At 35.0% G+C, this 18561-nt stretch overlaps 3 protein-coding genes across 5 annotated transcripts; 1 reads left to right on the top strand and 2 right to left on the bottom strand.

Moving 5' to 3' along the window:
* Window positions 1–1916: 1916 nt before the first annotated feature.
* LOC132050805 (senescence-specific cysteine protease SAG39-like) lies at window positions 1917–6733 on the bottom strand. The gene is made up of 3 exons (XM_059442162.1): window positions 6636–6733; window positions 2880–4948; window positions 1917–2604 (listed from the first exon to the last, which is right to left on the bottom strand). Exons 2-3 carry the CDS (start codon window positions 3403–3405, stop codon window positions 2012–2014), a joined length of 1119 nt encoding a protein of 372 aa, XP_059298145.1. The 5' UTR covers window positions 3406–4948; window positions 6636–6733; the 3' UTR covers window positions 1917–2011.
* Window positions 6734–10213: 3480 nt separating this feature from the next.
* LOC132049132 (protein WHAT'S THIS FACTOR 9, mitochondrial) lies at window positions 10214–13422 on the top strand. Its single transcript, XM_059439813.1, has 2 exons — window positions 10214–10297; window positions 11270–13422. Exon 2 carries the CDS (start codon window positions 11548–11550, stop codon window positions 12790–12792), a length of 1245 nt encoding a protein of 414 aa, XP_059295796.1. The 5' UTR covers window positions 10214–10297; window positions 11270–11547; the 3' UTR covers window positions 12793–13422.
* A 524-nt stretch (window positions 13423–13946) lies between these two features.
* Window positions 13947–18004, bottom strand: LOC132049131 (leucine-rich repeat receptor-like tyrosine-protein kinase PXC3). Of its 3 annotated transcripts, none has more exons than XM_059439811.1 (3): window positions 17918–18004; window positions 14728–16993; window positions 13947–14630 (listed from the first exon to the last, which is right to left on the bottom strand). In XM_059439811.1, exons 2-3 carry the CDS (start codon window positions 16871–16873, stop codon window positions 14305–14307), a joined length of 2472 nt encoding a protein of 823 aa, XP_059295794.1. In that variant the 5' UTR covers window positions 16874–16993; window positions 17918–18004; the 3' UTR covers window positions 13947–14304. The 3 variants fall into 3 exon arrangements, with proteins under 3 accessions (XP_059295794.1, XP_059295793.1, XP_059295792.1); XM_059439810.1 differs by having other exon boundaries at window positions 17781–17999; XM_059439809.1 differs by lacking the exon at window positions 17918–18004 and having other exon boundaries at window positions 14728–17586.
* Window positions 18005–18561: the final 557 nt, after the last annotated feature.

The following is an 18561-nucleotide window of genomic DNA, read 5'->3' as shown; positions in this document are numbered from 1 at the left end:
TAAACCTTAAACTGTCTGATTTTTTTCTCTTCAACTTAGTAAAGAAATATTTTACCTTTTTAGTATCCTCATCCCCTCGCGATGAACTATTACTATCTTTGAATATCTCCCATGGCTTCTTATTCCCGTAAAGATCCTCAATTTGAATATGATCACACGTGAAATTCTTGCAAGAAACGAATTTGAGTAGATAGTGTATAAGGTCTTCATCAACGGGTCGAAACGTAATTCCTAGTCCCAGTACTGGATATTGTGATGAATTTTGGATTGTTTAGTTGATATTCATGTTTTGTTTTCAGTAGATGAAATTAGCTGAAAACAAAATATTCTTGCTGGATCTTAAGAACACTCTTTGAAGAAGGAAAACTAACAAACTGTTTATTCTAATACGTAAAATATTTGGCCTAGTTGATACTACTTATATATACGTAGGGTTGGGCTATAGCCTACAACGCGGGAAGTAAATGGAAACCGAGTTTAACAAGAATTAGGAAACTTTTGTTAATTGCTAAAAAAATAAATTAGGAAACTTTCGTTAATTGCCAAAAAATAAAATTAGGAAACTCTTGTTAATTGCCAAAAAATAAAATTAGGAAACTCTTGTTAATTGTCAAAAAAAGAATTAGGAAATTTCAAATGCAGTTTTATTCCTCTAATGTCACTTATTTTTAAATGCAATTTTATGCTACTAAAACCACCCTTATAAAGAAAACTTACGATTACTACCCCTATATTTTAAAACTAAACACGTAAGCCGCTATATAGTGGAAATTCTACACAAAAATACTTTGCATAATTTCCACTATAATAGATCATATAAGTTTTTGTTATTTAAATATCGAATCTATATGTAACAAATAAACTTAAAATAATTTGAAGCGAGACCATCGAATAAGAAATTTGAAATGGGAAACGAGAAATTCCTACATATTAAATCTTATCGTAATTTTTTTCTAAAAAAATTATCATGTACAATATGAAAATATATTACTACTACAATCGACATATTTTATCAAATTTTCTATATAAGAATTTTAAAAGGTGCGCATTCTAGAAAATGTTTATGCCCCAACTCAAAAGTGTAACTAAAAAAATATTTAAATTGGTCAATATGTAATTCTTTTAGTGTTTATTGTATAATTTTTATACAACTCAAAAGTGTAACTAAAAAATATTTAAATTGGTCAGTATGAATTTTCAATTAATTTTTTTTAATTTTAAATATTTCACTTCAATTTATACAATCTACTTAGTTACATATATACCCCTTACATTTCAAAACTTAATACTTAAGCCCCAAGTATGAAAATATTACGTAAGTTAATATTTGTGCATGATTTTTTTTATATAAGGTTTAAGTGTTTGATTTTAGCTACCCATATTCTAAACAATAGACAATTAAGAAACATTTGAAAGTTCAGTTCTATAAATCTCCAAATCCATTTTTACAGGGTGAGTTTGTTTTATCTTTTGGCGTGGAATTCACAAAGTGCTTTGCCCCCCAATATGGGACTTCCTGGCACGAATCCAAATTTAGTGGGTTCCCAATGCGTGTACCGAATATCAGGTGGGAAAAAAAAAAGAAGGAATTCACAAGGTGCTAGAGCACTAACGCGGTGATGAGTTTTCATAACCTAACGAGGGAAGTTTGACTTTTTGGTCATTTGTATTTTTCGAGCAATTCACACATAATTCAGTTACTTTAACGTGACAAAAATAATTTTGTGATCTTACTATTACAGTGGGAAAAATTCAGGGGCCATACCTGATATTAAATCGATTTTGGATAACTATAATTTAGGAATTTAAATGAAAAACAGGACAAATAATGTAGCTCATTTACACTGTCACAAACAGAACTATGTACTTCATATTGTAGTTTTAACATAAGTTATGGACATGTTTCTTTAGCACATTTACATAATCAAGTGAAATATAACACACCACTTAGCAAGTCTTTAGAAATAATAAACATTAAGCCTTTGATTTGGCTATACATAATTCTGTTTGCTTAAGCAGTTGGATAAGAAGCATCCATGGCAATCCCACATAGTCCTTCTTTAGCATCAATGTCCCGTTCCATCCTTATGTATCCATTTTCACCCCAACTAGTACCCCAAGAATTCTTGATCAACCAATATTTAGTCCCATCTTCAGCTTTTCCATATCCAATCGCTGTAACACCGTGATCTAACTCAGTTCCACACGTGCCCGTAAAAACTCCACTCGTGTAGAATTGGAACGAGAAGTCACTAGCATCTATGGACACTGAAACAGGCTGATTTGCCACAGCGTTGAGAAGCGCTTTTTCACTATTTTTAGGTACTTTTTCGTAGCCTTTGATATCGGCTACATGAGAAGATTCTTTTTTAGTGTTGCAACTTCCATCAGCAGCTTTGTATGGATATGTTTTTTCAGTTGTTATGCCTTTGTTTTTCACTATGAATTCGAACGCGTCTTCCATGTAACCACCTTCACATCCTTGATCTTCACTCGTTCTGTCACAGTCCATCAGTTCTTGTTCTGATAGAGAGATTAAGTTTCCTGTTGATAGTTTAGTAATCCCCTCTGTTGCAGCTATTGCAGAAAATGCCCAACAACTACCTGTTTGTAATAGAAGTATTAGAAAAGAACAAGAAAAAACCGCTCAAGAAGAGTTGAAGTTATATGCACTAAATGTCACCCATAAGGTAATTACCGGTAAGTTTCTATGACAAGCACACATTAATTGGTAACTTTATAAAAATAAAAATGGTATGTAACTGACTAACACGTGTCAGATACATTAATAACGTGAAAATATTTGCACTGGCAGTGTATATAACTTAAATCGAGAGTTTTAAGGCAATCATTATATATAGTAAGGCTAGATCACTTACCACATTGTCCTTGATCCTTAATAGGTGTGACTGCACCCTTTGTTCTCCAATCCATAGTTGTTGGAACTGCTGTCAAATTTTCATATTTGAATGAAGTAATTTTTGGTTCACAGAATGGAATCTTCAAACCATTTCGTTTAGCTCTAAATTCCTCATTGCTTAAGTCTGCAAATGCATTGATTCCCAACTTGTAAGGCTGATTTCCTGCATTATTGAAAGCTTCGATACGCTCTGCGTTCTCCTTGAATATCTTGAAACGACTCTCTTTTTCAGCGTTGGTTCTGTATACACGTCCATACTGAATCATCCATTGCTCATATTTTTGCATCATGGATTCTTCAGGAAGCGTACGCGCTGTAATTTGAGACGTCCATAATCCAAGAATAGCCAAAAGAAGAACTAGGAACTTCATACCTAATGAAAGGATTAAAGAGATATACTTCACAATAAGAGAATTGTAAGATGTGGAGAATGGTGTATATATTTCTTTGGAGATACTGGTATATATATATTCTTGAATATGCATTAGTGTTTCTCACTTTGCCGTGCCAAATATTGTGATTTAAACTAGCTAGTTCTTTGCCGTGGATGCTGGTCTGTTTAGTAATTATACTGCAGGATTAAAAGGTTCACAATTTATTCTGCTTAATAGCAAGAAAAATTAATTTAATCTTGTTTTATGCGTTTATCTCTTGGGTAGATGAAAATTTAACAATCAATAGTTTCAGCTTGGATTTCATAATCTCTCTTGAGCAATGTCTAATTCTTTTTTTTTTTTTTTTTTTTTTTTGGGTTAGTTACACATAGGTTAAAAAGATGTGTTGTCTAGAAGACTAGGACAACCACTAAACTTCTTGTCTTTATACTGGTTTTATTTATGTGTGTGTTGAATTGGACCTTAAGGTAATTAACTAGAAGAAAAGAATATTTATATTTGAGGAAGCCTGCCAAAAATAAAAACATTTTGTCGATAAGTATTTGATAAATATTTACCTGCACCCGGTGTTTACACCATACCATATACTGAAGCAGAGTTTAGCAGAGAGCCAAGAACTTTAAATCATTAAAGAAAAGCCAAAACATAAGCAACTAGTATGAGCCCAGTAGATCATATAATCTTCACAATTCATCAATCATATATTTAGAGCAGAAACTGAAGAAACATTTATTAGAATCTAACTATGAAATTCTTTATCTTAGAAGGAAACTGATGGCTTGAAAATCTTGTGAACCCAGCAGCAGATCATATCCTGGCTCAAACTGAAAAAAAAAAAAAAAAAAAAAAAAAAAAAGGTTCTATTCCAAACAAATCTATCAGAACAAAGATGGCGTAGATGTAAATTTTCAATCAAGACTTGACAATATAATTTTGGCGTCTGATTGGGTTCATGACCACTGGACGACCGGCAGTGCGAGGCCATGCCTGGAATTTTTTGTCTGTCTCTTTCCATCATTCATCTGTAGCAACTGTTTTTGGAGTAGTACCAGTTTTAAATACCACAAGTGAATATAAACAGAAAAGAACAACATTCACTATACCAATTTTACTGTTCATGCATGACATGTCGCTCCATTTAAGACCGTCTTGAGTAATTATTATAAGAAATTAGTTTTTCTAGCACTAGAAGTTCTTCACATTTTCTATTGGTATATGAATTTGAAGTTCTCGTAACTCAATCTTAGATGATAATATCATCAAGGATTTAACCTTTTCGAAAATTGCCAGTAACTCACTAGAGGCTCGGGAAATAAAGAGAAAATGTGCATGAACGAGATATATATCCAGCAACAAGAAGAAGTAAAACGATTGAATAGACGAACTACTGATCATTAAACAATTTTTTTTTTCCTTCAAAAGCTTAATTGAGATGCAAAAAACGTATATTCGCTATCTCGTACACTCCATCCCCTAAATTAGCCTAAAATTGAAGGGCTAAACAAAGGAATGGAAACTTGCCTCCAAACAACTTATGGTCAGACAAAGCAGTGTCACAAACGTATGCAAATGCAAATGATGCCCCAACAGAACCAACAATGTACTTCAATGCCATATTGTCAAATTCCAACAACTGCAACATAACAAAAGCACAATAAGAGTCCAATATAATCCTTCAGGACTGGTTCGCGGGACCCTACAAAATTACTGCTGCACCGTGTAGGATCCTCCAAAAATGCATAGCTTTCTAGAGGATCCGACATTGACCTGATAGTATGTTTGAAGAGTCCGAGCAACATAGATGACATCTAGTTGATTACAGTACTAACACAAGAAGCTAAAGACGGCAAACACATTAGACTTAATGTAAAGGCATAAATGGTAATATCACTATTTTCGCAATGAAAACTAGTTCAGTATTTGGAAAGAGGGAAAAAAACATATAAACAGACAAAAGTGCCTTAACAAAAATCATTGTTCAAGTTTAGTTCTACTAATTAGTGTGTTTCTCTGCATTCCCAAAAACCAGCGATACACGTCTTCTAACGTAATCTTGTATATTTAGTAAATGATGGAAATCTCCGTCCAGATCAATATTTCTATATTAAATTTCTGTAAATGGCTCCAAATGGAAATTTCTTTTCCAAAAATGTAATTAAAAAAAATGGCGAACTCAAGGAAATATAAAGTCATTAAAAAATGGCGAATTCAACAAGGTAACATAAGGTTTCTTTTCAATCAATCAATCAATTGCTCTCAATTCCTAGGTACAGTGGAGGAGCCACATACACTGATCCCCTACTTCGGAAAGTTATCTTTGCGTAAATAAATTATAAATAGTTTTTTTTTTATACATGTGTAAAGTTTTGAATCCTCTTAGTATTTTTGGATCTTTTTTGAATCCTCTTATCAAAATCCTGGCTCCGCCATTGGCTAGGTATAATTGAGATAATAGTATACATCCTTTATGTATCTACTTTGCTCTGTTTATTTATGACCAAAGAATGAATTTTCTTTCGATTTTAAGCAACATTAGCAAATTAAACACAGTACTAATAAGATCTAGAAGATCAGGTACAAACAGGCTATGACTAACGTGGTGAAACGAGTTCAACCAAACCCAGTAGTTTATACAAGGAGCCCGTCTGGATGAGCTTCTAGCTTTTGAAGCTATAAGTTAGGAAATCTAGCTTAAAAATATTTTTTTTATTTTAGTCAAACACTACAAAAGTGGTAAAAAGTTATTTTGACTTAAAAACACCTAAAATAAGCTAATCCAAACAGGCTCAAGGAGTGTAGATATATTATGTGAAAAACCAATAAAATTTCAATAACTATTAAATTTGAACACATAACTTCAAAAGTACAACGCGTGTAGTGCTAAGAATCTTAAAAGTCGAGCAATCAAGTTTGAATCTTGAATTCACCCTGGCATAAAGAAGCAAATAACTTCCATGTCCATATTCATATCACTACTAAAAAATCACTATTTTCGCACTGAAAATTTTTTAGTGGCTATTTCCCATTGAATGTCGGTGGGAAAAACCTAAATAGTAGAGTTTTCACACAGAAAATTAAAAAGTTTCCCAGCTTTTCAATGAAACCTGTTTCCCACCATCCATTTTTACAGTAAGATTGTTCGGTGGGAATGGAGTGGGACATGTTTTATAGTACAAATTTCCCACTGAATGTCAGTGGGAAAAATCTCTTTTCCTGGTAGTGTATTTCTCCAAATGTGACACGCACAGACATAGAGCAAATCATCATGTTCTCCCGTTTCCATGCATGTTTATATATATATATATAGTACAACAACTTACTGAGATTAAGTGACGAATGAAGAGCAGAATAGAGGAAAAGTCCCAGCAGTTATTGATCTTCTTCTTTGTCGAAAATTAAAGCTATTGATACCTTTTGAAAAGTAGTTACATTGGTGGAAATTAAACTGGAAAGTTGAAGGTCGTTAAGCTATTTTCTGCACTATTTTCGCCATTGAACGAACAGACCATATGGACTTGAAATTGGGAAGTGGGACTTGGGCCTGGACCCAAAATACATGCAGGCAGCAGCAAGTGCACTGTACATTTTTTTGCACGGATTGCCCTTCGTTTGGGGTGGTCTTTAAATTTTGCCCCTCAAATTTGTGGTCTTTAAATTTTGCCCTTCATATTTGTGGTCTTTAAATTTTACCCTTTGCTTGGAAAGATGAGCGAATACATGAAGTTCTGGGTTCGAACCCCCGCTCAGGCATAAAATAAAAAAATAATTTCGCAAGGAAGGGGGAGTGTATGCGGATCAGATACAATCTTTAAGAAAAAGTTAAAGTTATGCCGGATCGGCATAACTAAATGTTTGCCCTTCAAGGCAAAAGTCGCCCCCTCCGTGACTTTTAGTTAAACATAACTAAAAGTCGCCGGAGGCATATCAAAATTTAAACTTTGCCTTATAAGGCAAGGTAGTTTACTCATGCGTGGTTTTGGACAAAAAAAAAGTTCTGTAGTTTATAAAGATGCTTTAAGGATTAATTGGCTCTGAAATATGGACTTGAAGTGATCTGCTTTGTTTAGATTCTAAAGAGTGTACATATTTGAAGGTATCAGGAAGATATTACGTGGGAATTGAAAAAGAAATTAAGTACATCACTGATTCAATATTTACATAGGTTTGTCTGGATGTTTGTAACTCTGTTCTAACACAGTTGAAGTGGTTACAAAAAAAATGCATATATATGCTTCAAGACAAAGTTTGCCCATAAAAAGGCGTAAGTATGCCCCCGTCGGCGTAAGTTTGGTAATTCTAAACAAGTTTATGCGGGAGTGGGGGCATACTTTTTAATGGACAAACTTTTATGCTTGGGATCGGCATAAACTTGTGAAGGAATTATCAAAGTTATCGGACCGGCATACTTATCTTAAGTACGCCCATAAGGCATAAGTATGCGGGTCCGCATAACTTTGCTAATTCTTCACAAGTGTATCTGCGATGGGGGCATAGCGAAATTTAAACTACTGCCTTGCAATTTTTTTTTTAAAATTTTGGCATGTGTGGGGTTCGAACACGAAACTCATGGGATTTAGCGAAGGGTAAAATTTAAAGATTTCAAATATGAGGGGCAAAATTTAAAGACCACCCCAAAAGAAGGGCAATTCTGCGAATTGCCCTGCACTGTATAACCGTTTTTGGGGCCATTATTTAAGCTATAGCCCTAGTGTATAGAAATTTATAAGGTTAGCCAGATCAAAACCAATTTCAGGTATACGCAATCGAAGTTACAAATATTTGTGTTTGAAGTTTGGTAGGATTCTTCCGACATTTTTTGCTGAAATTTTGCTTGCCAAGGCCTAGCTTTCGACATTTTTGCATGAAGGTTGGCCTTGACAAGACAAACTTAATTCCCACATATTTGCCTGAAGTTTAGGTTGCCAAGGCCAATTTTTAAATATGTATGTCTGAATTTAAGGTGTGTGTATATATATTTGAAATTGAAAGTAGCTTTCTGAAGTTTGAACTATCAATCTTCATCCCTTCCAATGATTTCAAACTTTTTCAGTAACAACCACTTGATTTCAACTTTATTTTCATATTCGAAATTCGATTTTCAAGCCTGTAACAATGACGACTTTAATGTTGAAAACCCCTTAACTGACCACGAATGCAAAGTTGTTAAAAAGTGGCTTCCCATTAAATGGCTCTATGCAATAGGCTATCTCCGCAAATTTCCCCTTTATGTATAATCTTTTTCTTTTTAAATGGTAAGTTAAATTAAATCAATCATAGTTCACGCATTCCATAACAGCTCTCGAATCTCTCTCAACTTTTATCACAATCAAAACTTTTTGAATTCAAAAACCACTTTTTTATCACAATATAAAGCTGTAGTATGCGTATATACAATGGAATACGATCAAATATATTAGAAACTATTTAATAAATTAGAAATACAAAATGCAGAAATACATTGAAATACAGCGAAATACAAAAATCGTGAAAACAAAGTAGAGTAAAAATAGGCTCTACACCAAAAAAAAAGATAAATATATTTAAATATAGCGAAATAATACACTGAAATATACTGAAAAATTAGATATACTGTTTGTTGATACAGAGAAATATACTGAAACATTTTATCAAACACTTGGTGGGTATGAAGCTCCACAACTCTCATCAATGGTGTTTGTACAACACGACCTATTCTCTTGCTCCTAGATGATGCTACAATATCATATGGCTATAATCAATACTATTCCTCATAACTCATAAGATAAACAACACCACATGATTAGCAAACATAAGAAGGATTTTCCTCTTATTTCGGCCTATCCATGGAGATTTAGCAAACGAATTGTTATGGCTGAGCTTCAGCTATTGGCTGGAGATCCTCCACTGCTTTTCTTGTTGCCACTGGTGTATTTTTGCTTAGAGTATCAATATCCGCCATTAAAATGGAGAGTTAGAGCTTGTTGAAGATACTCTAACAATGGCTGAAAATATATAAAAAAAATTAAATGAAAAGTGAAGGTAAAGACGATGAAATTTATGAACAATTGAAGATAAATACAACAAATAACATAATAAAAATTAGTTACCTATAGAGATTGGGTAACTGATAAGAAAGAAGAAGAAATCGTGCTAATTATGGTGAAGAATAATGGGAGTAAAATATGGTTGTGAATTGAATATGTGAGAGAAAAATATTTGAAAAAAAAAAAAGAGATTGTGAGTAAGTGGGAGAGAGGTACCTTATTTTTAGGGAAATACACTGCAGTTACAAAAACAAGTTATAGATGATAATTTGATAAATAATTAAGCTACCAAAAATAATTAAAAAAAAAGTAGCTATTACTAATAAATAAGTCTTAGAGGTAGTTATGGCCTGTAAATTTTCCATCATTTTTTTTGTGCGGATTGCCTTCAAAGACCTTTGGTCTTTAATTTTACCCCTCAAATTGATGGTCTTTAATTTTTGTCCTTCGCCTAATACCATGAGGTTTGGGGTTAGAACACCGACTCAGTCAAAAAAAAATCGCAAGGCATAGTTTGGTAGCAAAATTAGGCCTTAAGGAAAAGTTGTGCAAAATTCCAACTGAGTAATTTTTTTTTTTTTTTTTGCCTTAATGCAAACCTCTATCTTAAGGTAGAGTTTTGTCTTATGCCTGAAGGCAACACTTTGCTTTAAGGTATCAAAACTCTATCTTGCGAATCCAAAATCTACCTTGCAATTTTTTTTTTTTTAATTTTTAACTGAGCGGGAGTTCAAACCCGGAACCAAGAGGGTTTAGCGAAGAGCAAAAATTAAAGCCCACCAATTTGAGGGCCAAAAATTAAAGACCACCCCCGAACAAGGACAAATCGTGCAAATTGTCAAGTTCAGCCCATGAAACAAAAAGTCCAGCCCAGGGTTCATTTGCTCTCGTAGGCTTCTACCCTTCCTCAGTTTTTGCCACTATGCTTTCTATCCCCTACCGCAAAATTCCGTTGACCGGTAGTTCTTGAGTTTCTTCTTCTTTTAATTTTTGTGTGTGTTTCTTTATTTAAGATTTTCATAAAAAAAAGAACCCAACAGCAGATACTGAAACTACCACTTTCTAGCACTAAATTAAGTATAAACAAAGTTGCTAATTCTTGTTTTTACAAAGTTAGTGTCTTTGAGCTCCTATTGATGTTTTTTGTGAAGTGGGTTTCTGCTACTTAGTAGAATAAGCACTTAAACATTAAGGAATTGTTTGATATTGCACAATTTTTTTTTTTTTTTTAAGAATATGGACTACACCTTAGGCTATGCAATGGTAAATTTTGTTTCATAAAGTTTGTGCCTTTAAATTGTTTTTTGAGCTACCATTGATGGTTTTTGGATTTTTCTGTTACTTAGTAAAATAAGCGCTTAAACATTGAGGAATTGTGTGATGTTGTACTGGAAAATTCTTAGGATATGGACTACAGCTTATGCTATGCAACTGTAAATCTTGTTTCATAAAGTTTGTGTCTTTTAATTGGTTTTTGAGCTTCTATTGATGGTTTTGGATTTTTTATGTATTTTTTTTAACTGGGGTTCTGTTTCTTAGTAGTTGGCATTTGAACATTGATGAATTGTGTTATATTATACTAATAATTCTTTGAATATGGACTACAACTTATGCTATGTAACCTTAAATCTTGTTTCATAAATTTTGTGTCTTTTAATTGGTTTTGAGCTTCAATTGATGGTGTTGGATTCGTTCTTGGATTTTTATACGCTGGGTTTCTGTTTCTCAGTAGTTGGCATTTGAAATTGAAAGTGTGAGATTATAGTTGAAGTTTCTTTGTAAATCAATGAACAAACACTATTTCTGATCTATTGGTATCTTAACATGTTTGAAGTGCCAATATATTGGCACTTCAAACATGTTAAGATACCAATAACTCCTATATCGTTAGTATCTGTTCCTCCAAACACTCATGTTGTGGTAATTTTCAGGTTCGTTGCCTACCGGTGAATATACATACGTGTTTTTCAGCCATTGCCATAGGTTCAAGCTCATCAACAAGAAGGATAGGTGCGAAAAGGCGAGGCAGCCAGTATAATATAGTGGCGTCCAAAAGTCCAGGTGACATGTAAAGTGCATTAACCAGCTATCCGTTGAGAGTGTTAGTTTGCCACAAACAGCAAAGACAATTGCTGCTCTCCAGCTTCTTTAAACTGCATATTCTTCTTAGTTTTGGGCTCAGAGCCCGGTCCAACACATAAAGAAGGTGATGGCAATGATCGCCAGGAGAAGCAAGAACTCTGTTTGTCTCTTGCACGAAGTCCTCTTTTCCAACCACTCACTCCCCTACTCATACACACAGACGCAGACCTATGTAGATGTGTACATGAAATGGAAGAAAGACTCTTTTTTTGACTCCATTGATGCCATTCATAGATCAGTTCAACTCAAGCCTTTAATTGCTCTCAAAAACTGCATAATCTCTTCTTCGCCCGACGATTATTCCGTCCCCATTTCTGTTATTTCAAAGAAAGGCTTAGAGTTAGGAATACCCATTAAGGTTGCTCGGTTCTTAAGGTTGTACCCATCTGTTTTCGAGGAATTTACCGGCCCTAAATACAATTTGCCTTGGTTTAAGCTGACCCAGAGGGCTATTGAGCTTGATGGAGAAGAGAGAGAGGTGTATGTAAAATCTAAGGATGATATTCTTTTGAGGCTGAAGAAGTTTATACTAATGAGTGGCAGGGAAAAGATGCTTCCTTTAAAGATAATTCAGGGTATGCAGTGGTATTTGGGGTTACCCGAGGAATTCTTAAGGAATCCCGAATACAATCTTGATAAAAGTTTCAGACTTGTGGAAATGGAAGATGGGTTAAAAGGGCTGGCTGTTAATGTTGATGGAAGTGAAAGGTTTTTATCAGTGTTGCAGAGGAATGCGATGAGGAGGGGAGTTTATAATGGTGTGGAAGGTGAGGCAATAGAATTTCCATTGTTTCCATCAAAGGGATTGAGGCTTAAAAGAAAGATTACGGACTGGTTGGATGAGTTTCAGAGGTTTCCCTATGTTTCACCCTATGAGGATTATTCAGGTTTGGATCCAAATAGTGATATAGCGGAAAAACGAGTGGTGGGTGTGCTTCATGAGTTGCTTAGTTTGTTTGTCGAGCATGCTGCAGAAAGGAAGAAGCTATTGTGTCTTAGGAAATACTTGGGGTTACCGCAAAAAGTTCACAAGGCATTCGAGAGGCATCCTCATATCTTCAATTTGTCATTGATGAACAAGACTTGCACCGCAATCCTAAAAGAAGCTTACTGTGATAAAGGAGCTATAGAGGGACATCCATTAGCAAAAGTTAGAAGAAAGTACATCAACTTGATGAAGGAGTCGGAGAGTATACTGAAACGTAGAAGGTTAAACAACAGGCCAATTGATCAGGCTATTGTAAATGTAAAGGATTTGGACTGTACAGATGATGAGGAAATGAAACTACAACAGGTCAACTCTACTCTTTGAGGTTTGCAACTAAAAGAAGCTTGGGATTCAAAAGAGATGATAGGTGGAAAGAAGAGGGGTAATGAAAGAAAAAAAGAAAGGAGAATGGTTTGGAGACTCGGTCAGACAAAAAATTGTTTAATCTGGAATAGCTTCCCAGGCGGGACAAAGTTTTTCTGGGTGGAAAGGTGGACATAGCTCGTCAATTCTGCATTTCTCTCATCTGTTAATGGTGATTCCAGTATGGATGGCACTGACCACGGAACATGCAAAGGGATCGCGTAGCTTACATATTATCAATGGAGCCTCAAGTCTTAAGCAAGAGTATATGATTTGCTCGCCTGGTACACTGTTGGATGGATGACGCCCTCTATTCCTTCTGTATTTCACAAGCACGATGCTACATGTATGAAATGATGTCGGATTGTTACTGACCTGACTGTATCTTATTGTTTTCCCAGACATCTAATTGCTGTACCATGTGCCACATTTTAAAATTTTCTGTTTCCTTTGTTGAATTCTTTCTTTTATTGTTTTTACTATGGCCTGCTTCCTCCAAGGTTAAGAAAATATTGTGAGAGTAATTTAGTTTTAACTATGTCATCAAGTCTGAGCTACGCATTTGGAACTAATAATAATTTGTTTATGTTATTGTTACCTTTCTCAAAAAAAAAAAAAAAAAAAAAAGTTGTATTTGTTCATGTTTTTTCTTGTTTAATTCAAAGATCCAATGCTTTTTTTTTTGGGGTATATTGAACTGTGGCATGTAAAATCTCAACATTATATGATTTTCGTGATATTCTTTGATACGCCTACTCAAGGAATAAGCTTCAGTGAGGAAGCATAACACACTTGTATAGGGTCACTTCTTATACTGGGTAACGCCTCAATCCCAAGCAAGTGGGGTCGACTATGTGAATCTTCAATGTCCATGTCCTTCCATTTAAGCCAATGAAACAAAATAGTAATCATAGGTTTATAGAGTAAATTAAAGCAGAAATGATCTTTTCTCGACAACTCATCAGCTGGTGAAGCATCAGCTTCATCATAAGAAATCTCATTCAACTGGAGATAGGAGTATATGCTATAGTATGACATCAAAAGAGGCCAAAAGAAGAACTATTGTAGCATGTATGTCTATCTTGTCCTTAAAGAACCAGGAAAACGAAAAGATCTCAAGCTATTTGCAAACATACCACTCCAGTAAGAAACATTGATATGCCAAACCTCCATTTACACATATTGAAGAAAAAGAACTCTATATGATTAAAGGCCTAGTACAAAATAGTACATATCACAACCATATCAAGAACTGCTTCTGGCTTTTACCCTTCCCATCTAACCTCCTGATTCTCTCTAATGTCAAAATCGAAATTACAACCTCGGAGCTGATCATCAGAGAAGAACAGCAACCCCAGCCAATATACATAATTTAACTATTTTGCCCTCTAGTCTAGGCTAAGAACAGTGAACTTCATACAATTTTGCATTTTCACAGTGATTAAGCAGACCTTTGGATGATACGAGTTTGATTCAACTTTGTGTAACCTCTTGAAGCATTTCTACCACCTTCCTCATTCTTGGTCGTTTTGCTGGAGTGATATCGGTGCACATCAATGCGACCTTTAGAGCTGCAAGCATTTCTTTCCTCCAAGCAAAAGAAATGGTGCTAAGTCTCGCATCGAGTATCTGCTCTGGTGTTTCTCCTCTCGCAGATGCACCGTGAACCCACCTGACCAAATCAACTCCTTCACCAAAAGCTTCATCAACGGGTAGTCGGGTGGTAAGTATCTCGAGTAAAACAACCCCATAGCTATAAACATTTCCGGGGGCTGTTACTTGCATTGTATATGCATATTCTGTTAAAGAAACGGAATTAGTCAGACACCAGATGAATAAATAATTTCTACAAAGAAAATAAAATGATTAGCCAAAGTCTTTCAAGCCATAGAATACCTGGGGGAATATATCCAAATGAGCCAGCAACAGCACTAATACTTGCAGTCCCTCTAGATGGATCTAGAAGTCGGGATATTTCAACTTCAGCAACCAAAGGCGTGAATTTAGAATCAAGAAACACATTCCCTGAAGAAACATCGAGATGGATTATGGCCACGTGATGAAGAAATGCTAACCCTTCTGCAACTCCAATGGCAATGGAAAGTCTTGTAGGCCAGTCAGGTTCATATTCAGGTTTCTTGCTAGACTCATGAACAAACTGAGCCAATGTCCCATTGGGATAGTATTGATGTAAGAGTAGAACGACATCCTCATAGATTGCAAAACCGATAGGCCTAGTCAGATTATCATGAAAGAGTTTACTTAGCTTTTCAAGTTCTCTGATCATCTTGCTCTGGTGATGAATTATAGTTTTGTCCATCGACTTTAGACTCTTAACTGACAAAATCATCCCAGAAGGCATGTCGGCTCTATACACATTGCTGAAAGTACCAGTGGTAATCTTATTCGTATCTTTCCTGACTGCATTTACAACTGCATCAAAATCTATTGCTTGTTTGAGATTTTCATCGAAAACATTCCCTGCTATGATCACTGGTTTGCTACAAATTTCATCAGTGGTATAACCAGCTTCCTTGGTGGTTTTCTCTTGTTTCTCTCTCATCATGAATAGTAAAACAACCACCATCACGGATACAAAAACCGCCAAACCAGAACCAACAACAGCCAAAATGAGCCGGTAGGATTCTCGGTGATGGTAACCATTGTGCTCATAACGAAATCCACAATCCCTACTCAAAGGCTCACCACAGAGACCTTTGTTTCCAAGAAAGCTTGAATTGAGGCTCTTCTCGAACGGTGCAAAATCAGGTATTGGTCCCGTGAATCGATTGTTTGAAAAGTTAACCTCTATTAAACTCAGCATGCCCTTTAATTCTGATGGAATATTCCCCGAGAGCTGATTATTAGATACGTCTAAAGAAACCAACTTGTCAAGTTTTCCAAGATCCTTAGGCAACTGGCCATGGAGATGATTATGACTCAAATTCAATGAAATTTGTAAGTTCTTCATATGACTAATCTCAGGAGGAATACTTCCAGTCAGATAATTACTCCCCATTTGCAACTCAAGCAATTTTACGCAGTTCCCAATCTCACGAGGTATTTCACCTTTCAAGGAGTTTTGTCCCAACAACAAGAATTGTAATTTGGTTGTGTTGCATATATCTCCCGGTATGGTTCCATTGAACTTGTTGTTACTTAAATCAAGCTTGTTGAGATTCTTGCACCTTAGAACTGAAGTTGGAATCTCTCCATAGAGATTATTCCCGGGAACCATTAACTCCTGCAGATTATTGAGCTCGCCGAACTCAGGAGGGATAGTTCCGGAAAATCCATTCGAAGCTAAATTAAGAAGAGTGAGATTAGGGCATTTTGCAAATCCTGATACAATTTCCCCAGAAAGAGTGTTGTTATCTGCTTCAAAATAAGTAAGACTACTGATATTTCCAACTGTTCTGGGGATGCCACCTATCAGCTTGTTATTCCCAATTCTAATGTTTGAAAGGCCTTTGCAATTCCCAATTGAATCAGGAATAATGCCAGTCAATTCATTATTAGTCAGAATCAGAAATTCAAGCTTCTCCATAGCAAAAATACTCTCAGGAATTGTTCCTTCAAGCTGGTTTGAATGAAGATTCAACAACAAAAGCTCTGAGTTTAAGCCTAAATTAACCGGAATATCGCCACTAAACTCATTCTCATAGGCTGCAAACACCTTAAGATTGGTCAAATTCCCAACCCACATTGGAATAAAACCATTCAATTTGTTGGTAAATATTTGAAAATATTGCAAATACTTCAACCCTTCAAGCTCATCAGGTATTGAACCAGTGAGCATGTTGTTTGAAAGGTTCAATGCTCTAAGGTTTTTCAGCCTACCTAATTCACCAGGAATAGAGTTTCTAAACATGTTAAAAGACAAATCAAGAAACTGAAGCTCAGACAAATTTCCAAATGCTGGTGGGATTGAACCTTGGAAGTTGTTATTTGAAAGGTCCAAAAACTTCAATGATTTGAGCTCAGATATTAGTGTCACATTACCTTGTAATCGAAAACCAGATAGATTTAGCCTTTCCACCATTGAACTGTTTGTGCTGCAACTAATGCTATGCCAAGAACAGAAATCAGAACTATTCAGATCCCAACCAGGTATTGCTAACTCTTTGCCAATTGCTTCCAAAATGGCTTGTTCATGAAGAGCCTGTAAAGTCCCAAGTTGAGAACTTAACAACAACCCAACAAGCAAAACAGTGAATATCCTTAAAGTTACCATTTTTAGATTGTTTTTTCAAGAAAATCTTTAATTTCTCCCTCTTCTTTCCCTTTTTTCCCAAAAAAGAAAAAACCCCAAATGGAACAATCAAGAAACCATTAAGGAAGAAAATGTTAGGACCCAATCATAAAACCACAAAGGAAAAAAAGGTTTAGAAAAAGATGCAAACTTCAAACACTCAAGAAATTTGACAGCTTGAAGGAAGTGACCCCTTTCAAGAATCTTGAAAATGGAACAGAATAACAAAGATGCAAGCTTTAATATACAAGAAAATGCTAGAACCCAATCATAAAACTTCAAAGTTAAAAAAAACCCAAAAAACAAGAAGTGTTTTAGAGACAATTAGAGGAGAAACAAAAGGGTTTATAAAGAAAAAGATGCAAACTTGAAACACTCAAAAAAAAAAAAATCACAGCTTGAAGGAAGGCGCAATCTTTAACACAAAATGTAGTAACAAAGAAGTCCTAATTAAAACTCAAGAATGAACCACATGTCAAAAGAAGAAGCAAACAGACACAATAAATTTGGTGGATGGGGATAAATCTTAGTACCAAAATAAGAATAAGTTACAGAAACAAACTTAAGTTTAAGGAGTTTAAGGTTGTATAGAAGTGCAAAGGAGAAAAAAATGCAGTTTTATAAGGACAAATAAAGAAAGATGATGAAAAAGGGGAAAATAGGTACAAACTTATTTTGATTTTAGGAAACTGCTTACATGGACCAGGTGTTTTTCCTATGTTCCTAGTTATTACTCCTATAGAAAGAAAAGAGGGAAAGTATGTTTGGGAGTTTCTGAAAAGAGAGAAAGAATCTATGCTACTAATGACTACTTATTTGAGTACTCAACTCAACCTGACAGTGTCACGAGAAATGAGCAGTGTGAGTGAATGAAAACTGTATCAATCTCACACTGCTACTGCTACTTCATAATACTTCCAATGGAATGAATAAATATCACGTGGTGCAGTGAATGGGGTTACTCCTTCCTCAATCAAAGGTTTCGGGTCTGAGTTTTGGGTATGAAATCTCCTTTTTAGGAAGCGCTTCTCTCAAAATGAAACCCTATATGGCGCGAATCAGGACATAATCAGGCTTCAATGCATACGACTGAATACCGGGTGGAAAATCAAAAAAGATAGAATGAATAAATCTAAGTAGGCATTTGGCCATGAAAACCAAATTATTGTCACTTTATTTGGTATTTTGGAATTGAAGTTGAAGATGGAATTGTGTTTGGTAATAGTTTTTTACAAAGAATATTTGGTTGTTTGAATGTATGGAAAGTGAAAACAAATTTTTTGGTATTTTTCAAATTCCAAGTAGTATTTGGAATTTCCATGGCCAAACATTGATTTCCAAATAAAATGAAACGTTTTTCGAAAAAAAGTGAAAAATTTTCGTGGCCAAACGGGCCCTTAAGTATATTTTTTTCTTCAAGATACTTTGAATAAGTGAATCTTGTCTTGTAAAGATAATTATCATAAGATTATTTTCTA

The sequence above is a fragment of the Lycium ferocissimum genome, chromosome 3 (assembly GCF_029784015.1).
Source record: "Lycium ferocissimum isolate CSIRO_LF1 chromosome 3, AGI_CSIRO_Lferr_CH_V1, whole genome shotgun sequence".
NCBI classification, from domain to species: Eukaryota; Viridiplantae; Streptophyta; class Magnoliopsida; order Solanales; family Solanaceae; genus Lycium; species Lycium ferocissimum.
The sequence above is the reverse complement of the archived record's forward strand: the minus strand, read 5'-3'. Positions and strand labels throughout refer to the sequence as shown.

Excerpts from the sequence above, each read along its gene's own strand:
- LOC132050805 (XM_059442162.1), bottom strand. The coding sequence starts at position 3,405 with ATGCATATTCAAGAATATATATATACCAGTATCTCCAAAGAAATATAT. Across the intron at positions 2,605-2,879 it reads TAAGGATCAAGGACAATGTG|GTAGTTGTTGGGCATTTTCT; the intron begins GTAAGTGATCTA and ends TATTACAAACAG.
- LOC132049131 (XM_059439809.1), bottom strand. The coding sequence starts at position 17,065 with ATGGTAACTTTAAGGATATTCACTGTTTTGCTTGTTGGGTTGTTGTTA. Across the intron at positions 14,631-14,727 it reads ATTTGGATATATTCCCCCAG|AATATGCATATACAATGCAA; the intron begins GTATTCTATGGC and ends TTTCTTTAACAG.
- LOC132049132 (XM_059439813.1), top strand. The coding sequence starts at position 11,548 with ATGGCAATGATCGCCAGGAGAAGCAAGAACTCTGTTTGTCTCTTGCAC.